The sequence below is a fragment of the Chanodichthys erythropterus genome, chromosome 11, assembly GCF_024489055.1.
Source record: "Chanodichthys erythropterus isolate Z2021 chromosome 11, ASM2448905v1, whole genome shotgun sequence".
In the NCBI taxonomy this organism is placed as follows: domain Eukaryota; kingdom Metazoa; phylum Chordata; class Actinopteri; order Cypriniformes; family Xenocyprididae; genus Chanodichthys; species Chanodichthys erythropterus.
This window is the reverse complement of record NC_090231.1, coordinates 3606575-3615159: the sequence shown is the minus strand read 5'-3', so window position 1 is coordinate 3615159 and position 8585 is coordinate 3606575. Positions and strand designations below refer to the sequence as shown.

At 42.3% G+C, this 8585-nt stretch overlaps 1 protein-coding gene across 1 annotated transcript; it reads right to left on the bottom strand.

Moving 5' to 3' along the window:
- Positions 1 to 299: 299 nt before the first annotated feature.
- LOC137030230 (general transcription factor II-I repeat domain-containing protein 2B-like) lies at positions 300 to 1829 on the bottom strand. The gene has a single exon (XM_067400418.1). It carries the CDS (start codon positions 1827 to 1829, stop codon positions 300 to 302), a length of 1530 nt encoding a protein of 509 aa, XP_067256519.1.
- Between the last annotated feature and the right edge of the window lie 6756 nt (positions 1830 to 8585).

Below are 8585 nucleotides of genomic sequence, written 5' to 3'. Positions count from 1 at the left end.
ATTTTAAATCTGGGCTGGAATGGTGTCAGGGCCATTCTCAAACACATGTGTAGGTGCTCATTGGTGAGCCTGGATCGATATTTGCTTTTAATAATGTTCATTGTGGAGAAAGCTGCCTCACAGTTGTATGTGGAGCCAAACATGGTTAAGATGTACAAGGCTACTTTCCTCAGACCTGGGAAAGCGGTCTCTGGGACCATTTGAAGCCAGAAAGTGGTAGGATCAGTTTTTCCAAAATTCTCTTTCAAGGCAACATCTGCTTGTAGATCGATCAGTTGCATCTGGAGAGGCCCAGCATTTTACCACTTGAAGAGCAGTGTGACTTCCTTTGAGAACTCCCTGACATCTGTGATGAGGAATGGGTTCTGAATGAAGAGGGTGAGCTGCTGTCCAAGGCTGAAACTGTCAAAACGCATGCTGAAGTTTACAATCAGCTTGTCAAGAAAGTCAACAAAAGAAGACACATCTCTCTCACCCTGAACCTGTTCCTTCACAGTTGGAAAGTGTGCACAGTCTGCCAGCAGGTCTTCCCTAAACAACACAAGTTTCCTCTGAAAAGAGCGGACAGCTGTCATCAGATCACAAACTGAATTGTCCTTGCCCTGTAGCTTTAAATTCAGTTCATTCAGGTGTGAAGTGATGTCAACCAAAAAAGCCACAATATCCATCTTCTTGTCATCCTCCAAAAATATAGAAAATGTTGTTGCCTTCTGGTTTTTCAGCTGTGCCAAGAAAGCTGCGATTTCCCCTCGGATGGACCAAAAGCGCTCCAACACCCTACCTTTGCTGAGCCATCTTACATTGTTGTGTAGCAGAAGGTCATCAGCATTTGCATCAACTTCTCTGAGAAATTCTCTGAGCATGCGATGCTGATGGAAAGAGGAAGCTCTGAGAAAGTTTATCATTCTCATCATTGTGTTCATCACCTCAGCATACTCGTCTGACAGGGTTGAGCACAGGACTGACTGGTGAATTATGCAATGGTAAGAGATGAGTTGAGGATTGTCATCTTTCATTCTTGCCACAGCTCCTCTTTCTCTCCCTACCATGGCAGGGGCTCCATCTGTGGTTATTGAAACCACTTGCTTCAGCTCTATTGCCCTCTTCTTTAACATCTCCTTTATGGCCAGGTAGATGTCCTCTCCTCTCGTACTGGTCTGAAGGGGTGTGACACCCAACAGGTCTTCACAGAACTCTTCCTTGTCCTTGTTGAAGAACCTCACAAACAGCTGAGCATTGTCAGACACATCAGTGGACTCATCTACAGCTAACCCTATGCATGGAGCCTTGTGAATCGCTTCATCCAGCTGAGCTAGCACATCATGGGTTAATATTTCTGTTTTCTTTGTTGCTGATGATGCTGACATAGGTATTTGCTTGATTTTTACACACATGTCGTCTTTTTGTTTCCCCTCAAATAAGGTTTCAGCTACCGCACTCATGCACTCCTTGACAACCCCTCCATCAGTAAATGTTTTTTTATGTTTGCCCAAAATCCAAGCAACTTTAAGGGAACATTCATTAGCACGTTGTTGGGCAGTGAATGAATGTGTTAGGATTCTGCTGGATCGATCATATTGGGCTTTTAGATCGTTTATTTTCTGTGAACTCAGTGCGGATTTAAGTGGGTATGTTTGATCAAAAGATTTGTGCTTTGTCTCATAGTGGCGTTTCACATTGCCGCTTTTAATAATCGCGACAGTCTCTGAACATATGAGACATACCGGTTTTGAACTGCCCGTGGGAAGAATGAACATGTAAGAATCCGTCCATTCTTGATTAAAAGCTCTGTTTTCGTTGTCCACTTTTCTGTTTTTAGAGCACGCCATGTGAAACGTTGTCTCTCATTCGCCTCGTCTCGTCGTCTCTCCCTGTGTGTGTGTGTGTGTGTGTGTCTCTCTCGCTGTCTGACTCGAGTAGTATCACATGACATGATTTACAACGCATGCTATTGGTCTGTGAGTTTCCTGGGCCGCACTAAACCAGTACCATAGATGCTAGAAAAGCTGCGCAGGTTAAAATAGAAACGCTCCGACAAAAGTCAATAATTTATGGGTTATTGGTCCGGGTCCGGATAGAACGGCGGCTGGGTCCGGATCCGGACCGCGGTCCGCCTATTAGTGACCTCTGCCATAGATGATTATGTCATCCATGTACGCTGCTGTACCTTCATGGTCTCTTAAGAGGTTATTCATCTCTCTTTGGAATATATCCAGCGCACTTGAGATTCCAAAAGGAAGTCTATGAAATACCTCCCAAATGGTGTTTTAAATGTCATGAATTTAGCACTCTCTCTCTCTCCATTGGAATTTGCAAAATCCACTTGCTGCATCTCAAGAGGGTGTGACACCTTCACCCTTTATGATCACCTGATCAAATTCTCTTCATTTACTCTTTTACTGACAAATGCTGATTGTCAAGATGAAGTTGTAGGTCTACTAGAAGCTTCTAAGGAACCCCAAGCTTGTGCCAGGCTTTGGCCTAGACCTTCCATTCACCAAAGATCCTCTGACTCCTGTTTCTGTTTCATTAAGACAATATCAGCAAAGATTCAACGGGAGCCTCCACAAATTGCATCAGGACAGTTTTAGTTCAAATGGGCGAGGCATGCAAGTATTAGACTTAGTCTCATTATTCGATACATTGAGTACCTGTTATGACAGAGACACCGGAGACAGGAATAAAAGCAGTTAAGATGTTTATTTGGCAATCAGCAGAGCAAAACGGGTGATGAATGAGGTGGTGGAAGATCTCAGAGGTGGAATGAGTGATAATACTGTCCTTGTTGAAGTTGCAGATGAATGAAGATGGAGACGCTGGAGAAGGCTGATGGAAACACTCACACACACTGGCAGGTAGACACACGAGGAGACTGGAGACAATGGAGACGAAGGAGATGATGAGGCTGGGTAAGTATCGCTTAGGGAGTCCTTGAGGTAAGTTTACAACTGGTGTAACACAAACGAGACCGGACAGTGAGTGTGTGTGAGTGTGGGGTTTAAGTGCTGGTGTTGATGACTGATGTGATGAGCTTCAGGTGGCGGTGATTAGTATGCTGGTGATTGGGTGCGCGGGTACTGAAGTGAGGTGGAACCTGACGTGTCTGTGACAGTACCTTACCCCTTTTAAAGAAGGGCCTGTTAAAACTAAACTGATGGTTTGCTCAAGGCTGTTGATCTGCTGAATTTAAAACAATGCTGTAACTTTGTGCTTCCTGTACTCTGCTTTAGCTTTCTCTTTCCCTTGGTAAACTGTATGCATGTATGTGTGTGAATGAATGTTAGTGTAGTTAAGTGTTTAGTTTAGTTAATAAAGTCTTGTTCATGTCACACTGGAACAATACAGCTTTAACATATTAATATGACATGTCCAAAATTTCTGTTTACGATCAGTAGTATGCACAACATAATCTGTCACTCAATTTTTTAGATACCACATATGGACCAGCAAAATGAGCAGACAGAGCAGAACCCAGAACTGGCAAAAGTTCCAAGACTTCATCTCCAGGTTTGATTACAAGTAGGGATGTCCCGATAACGTTTTTTTTGCCCTCGAGTCCGAGTCCGAGTCATTTGATTTTGAGTATCTGCCGATACCGAGTCCCGATCCGATACTTAATAGCCTACATAAAAAAGAATAAAGAAGAACGAAAAAACAGATCCAGGAACAGTGCTTTTCGGGTTTTTCAGGTATCTAACAGTTTTCAAATAGTAATCAAATATAAAATATCACTGCATATTATCTTTACTGTATAAAATAAATAAAGATTAATCATTATTGAAGTTACAAAAACTATTCAGTCAAGAGCAGTGAGTGATTTCTTTGTTATTTGTTGTTTGATTTAACATTAAATACAGGCAGCAGGAATAGTTGTTTTCCCTTTAAGACATGCACGATCCAGTACATATACTGTTCCACATGCGCTGTCTTTCTCGACTAATATACGTTCACTTAAGACATAACCGACTATGTTTGCTAGGATACTCACTAGGACGGGCATGTTGATATAATTTTTGTATGAATTTGTCCGCTGAAGCGCAAGACTTGAAAGAGAACTCAGTATTTGCGCGCTGACTGGAATAAGCGTGTGCGCGCTTCGGATGAGCGCACACAAATCTTCTCACAGCGCGCGCGAGTTCTCTTTCGCGTCTTGTTCTTTAAGGTTTAAATCAGCAAGGCTTAAATGAGTTTTGTCTGTTAAACACAGACAGCAACGTGTGCTGTTCAGGTCTCACCTGCGCTCGCGCGCTATCAACACCCGGGTGACTGGACATTACAGCAGACGGCACTCGCAGTTAACAGTTTACAAAGAGTGACTGTTTTGTCCACGCTTTCTGATTATCGTTGTTGTAACGTTTTGTGCATCCATCGACTTAAACATACATTATCTGAACTCTGTCTGTTTTCCCCGTTGCTATTTTAAACAAACCATATTAACCAATAGATGCGTCGTCATTCGAGATGGACCGCAGTGCAAGTGCGGTCCGTAAGTGCCAGTGGAGAACCTAATACATATATATCCGAGTCCTGATCGGGAGGTAATGTCCGATTCCGATCGAGTCTGAAACCACATGATCGGGCCCGATTTCCGATCACGTGATCGGATCGGGACATCCCTAATTACAAGAGTGACAGACTTTATATGGAAGTGTTTTTTCGTGTTCTTTTGCGCTCCAGCTAAAGATTCTTTCGCGAACGTACATGCATTATGTAGGCACTCCCTGAATTGGCTAACATAATCCAGTATATTTTCCTTGGGTGCTACATCCTCACCCAGCATTCCCTCTTTTAAAGCACTTTATGCCCAAACACTACATCTGCGGGACTAAATCCAAGGGATTCTTGAACAGTTTCACGAATGCCAAATAAAACTAACGGGACCCCTTCATCCCACTCTCTACCGGAGCTTGGGCAGTATTTGCGCAGCATCGATTTCAGCATTTGGTGAAACCGCTCAATTGCCCCTTGACTTTTGGGATGATATGCGCTAGAAACTCGTTATACCCAAAGATTTTAACACCTGTCTGAACAGTTTGGAGAGAAAATTAGTTCCTTGATCCATCTGTACATTTTTTGGCAGTCCAAATGTGGAAAAGAATTTGACCAGTGACTTTACAATAGCTGCAGAAGTAATTTTTCTCAACAATATTGCTTCAGGGAATTGGGTTGCAGAGCACATGATTGTTAACAAAAACTGATTTCCTGATATTGTCTTTGGCAAAGGGCCGACGCAGTCCAAAATAACATGCTCGAAAGGCTCACCAATCACAGGAATGGGGACCAATAGAGCAGGTGGAATCTTTTGATTTGGCTTTCCCGTTACCTGACATATATGACAGGGGCGACAGTAGTGACAGGCCAAATGAAATGCTTTTTTTGTAATTCCTAGATGACCTGACAGATAATGATCGTGAGCCAAATTTAACTCCCTGAGGTCTGAAAACGTGTCAGCACGTTTTGCAGGCCTTTTTTTTTCACATTGCAGCAAAGCAGACTTAAAATACTCCGTCATTTCTTGTCATAGAGACATAAGTAATATATCAATTGAAACTATAGGATGTCTTCTTTTATTTGTGTACACTCAGAGTAAAAACACAATGTTGTGCTTTTTGTAAAATAAAGAAAACTAACATGATGCGTGATCTCTCATCTCCCTCTGAACGAAGTCCAATCTGATAGTTCTCAGAAAATGAACTGTAACTTATGAATACTAATGCCAAAGAAATGACACTTACGTCTAAAGAAATGTTGTCAGTTTGTAAATCGTACAAGTCAAATCGAAAACAAACATTCTGTTTTTATGTAATCTGTATGAAAAGAGAGCCATGTCAGAAGTCCGTGATTCAGCTCATTATCCGCTAATAAGGCCACGCCCACGGAGCCAGCGCTATTCAGACGCAAATTCAGAGGCAATACATGCATTCATCGTCTCAATCGTGTATTTATTGTCTTGAAAAGTGTTTATCTGGATGTAAAAGTCATGGTTAGTGATCTCTAGAAGACATGCAGTTACTTCCAGTTTACTTTTCTTCTACAGATGAATTTTAGATGAGTTTTTGTTTCTTTAGCGCCCTCCTGCTGCAGTATGTATTGGAAACTCCATTCATGGAATAGCCTCTTCTTCTTTTAGATTAATTTGTGGACTAAAAATGCACATAGCGCCCTCCGACTTCAAGGATGAATTGAAAACACCAGCGCTTATAGTAATGACAGTGAATATTAAATAAATATAACTCCTCTGTATAGAAAATTGACATAAGCATATGAGAATCCAATATTTCTCCAAATGTGCATGCTTTTAAACTAAAAGCCTATATTCAGACTCTTTGCATCACAGAAATACATTATATTTTAAAGTATAACATAAAACCATTATTTTATATTGTAATAATATTTTTCTGTATGTTTCATATATCATGATGAGCTTGAGACATCACAGAAGGTTTTTTTCACAGCCTACCTGACTGAAATGCCTCATTAATATGCAAGTCATTTCAGCTCATTACTATCCAATTCTTTTGTCTTCTCAGGTGAGAATGGCCCATTTTCAGTGGTGATTCACGCCTCCTCGCATACTGTGTTTCTTGGCAAAACGTGTCTTACAAAAAATAAATCAATATATTGTTTTATATGAAGGAGTAGGCAGCATAATTTTTACATAATTTTGAAGCAAAAACTCTAGTCTACAACCTCCAATACCCAAAAGTCTTGTGAACACATTTGGCCTTATATCAGTGACTTAAGTTTTTTGTTTTTTCAATAACCACGCATAAATGTTATTCCTTCAAAAACACAAACATGTACATACATGTTCCTCACATATTATTGTAGCCTAGTTTGTGCTGAATACAGTGTAATGACACTTTTTCTATTAATATGTTTATGAACAACTGAAAAAAGCACAAATGTCAGGGCATGTCAAAACTTCTCCAGGCCCCAAATCAGCCTCAGACCCAGAGGGTTAAGTCTGTTTTGCTGCAATGTGAAAAAAAACCTGCAAAACGCGCCGGCGCGTTTTCAGACCTCAGAGTGTTAAGAAACCCACTCTGAATCCAGCACTTTTAGAAAACTACAGACCAGTATCCCTTCTTCCTTTCATTGCTAAGACACTTGAGAGAGTTGTATTCAACCAACTGTCTACTTATCTCACACAGAACAACCTCCTTGACAACCACCAGTCTGGTTTCAAGAGTGGCCACTCAACTGAGACTGCCCTGCTCTCAGTCACTGAAGCCCTGAGACTGGCACGAGCATCTTCAAAATCATCAGTACTCATCTAGCTGGATCTGTCTGCTGCCTTTGAACCACCAGATCCTCCTGTCTACACTCATGTCGAAGGGCATCATGGGAACCGCGCTCCAGTGGTTCGAGTCTTACCTCTCAGGTAGGTCCTTCAGGGTATCTTGGAGAGGTGAGGTGTCCAAGTCACATCATCTTGCTACTGGGGTACCTCAGGGCTCTGTGCTTGGACCACTTCTCTTCTCCATCTACACGTCATCACTAGGATCGGTCATTCAGGATCATGGTTTCTCCTATCACTGTTATGCTGATGACACACAACTCTACCTCTCATTCCAACCAAATGATACGACGGTTGCTGGTCGCATCACAGCCTGCCTGACAGCCATTTCTGCCTGGATGAAGGACCACCACCTCCAACTCACCTTGCAAAAACGGAACTGCTTGTGATCGGTGCAAACCCAACACTTCATCACAACCTTTCAGTTCAACTTGGGTCTTCAACCATCACTCCTTCCAGGACAGCCAGAAACCTTGGAGTGGTGATGGATTATTGTCTAACCTTCGCAGATCATGTTGCAGCAACGACCCGGTCCTGCAGATTTGCCTTGTACAACATCAGGAAGATTAGACCCTTCCTATCGGAACATTCCACACAAATTCTTGTCCAAGCTCTTGTTCTATCCAGACTGGACTACTGTAATGCTCTCTTGGCTGGCCTTCCAGCATGCACTATCAAGCCTCTGCAACTGATCCAGAATGCTGCAGCAAGACTGGTCTTCAACGAACCGAAGAGAGCGCACGTCACTCCTCTCTTCGTCAGTCTGCACTGGCTGCCAGTAGCTGCTCGCATCCAATTCAAGGCTCTGATGTTTGCCTACAGAACGACCGCTGGCTCTGCACCGCTATACCTTAACTCACTACTTCAGACTTACGCGCCCTCCAGAAACTTGCGTTCTGCAAGTGAACGGCGCCTTGTGGTGCCATCACATAGGGGCACAAAATCACTCTCAGAGACCTTCTCCGGGGCTGTTCCTGGCTGGTGGAATGACCTACCATGCTCTATCCGAGCAGCTGAGTCTCTAGCCAAAAAAAAAAAAAAATGCTAAAGACGTATCTTTTTCGTCAGCACTCGACCCAGTAGTAGTAGCACTTACCTTGACTAATATTCTTCTCCTATCTATTTGTGTATTTATTAAAAAAAAAAAAAATCGCTATGAGCACTTTACTAACATAACTGTGACTTCACTCAGCACTTACATACTGTTGTTCTCATGTTGATTTGATTGATTCTACTACTCTCATTTGTAAGTCGTTTTGGATAAAAGCGTCTGCTAAATGACTAA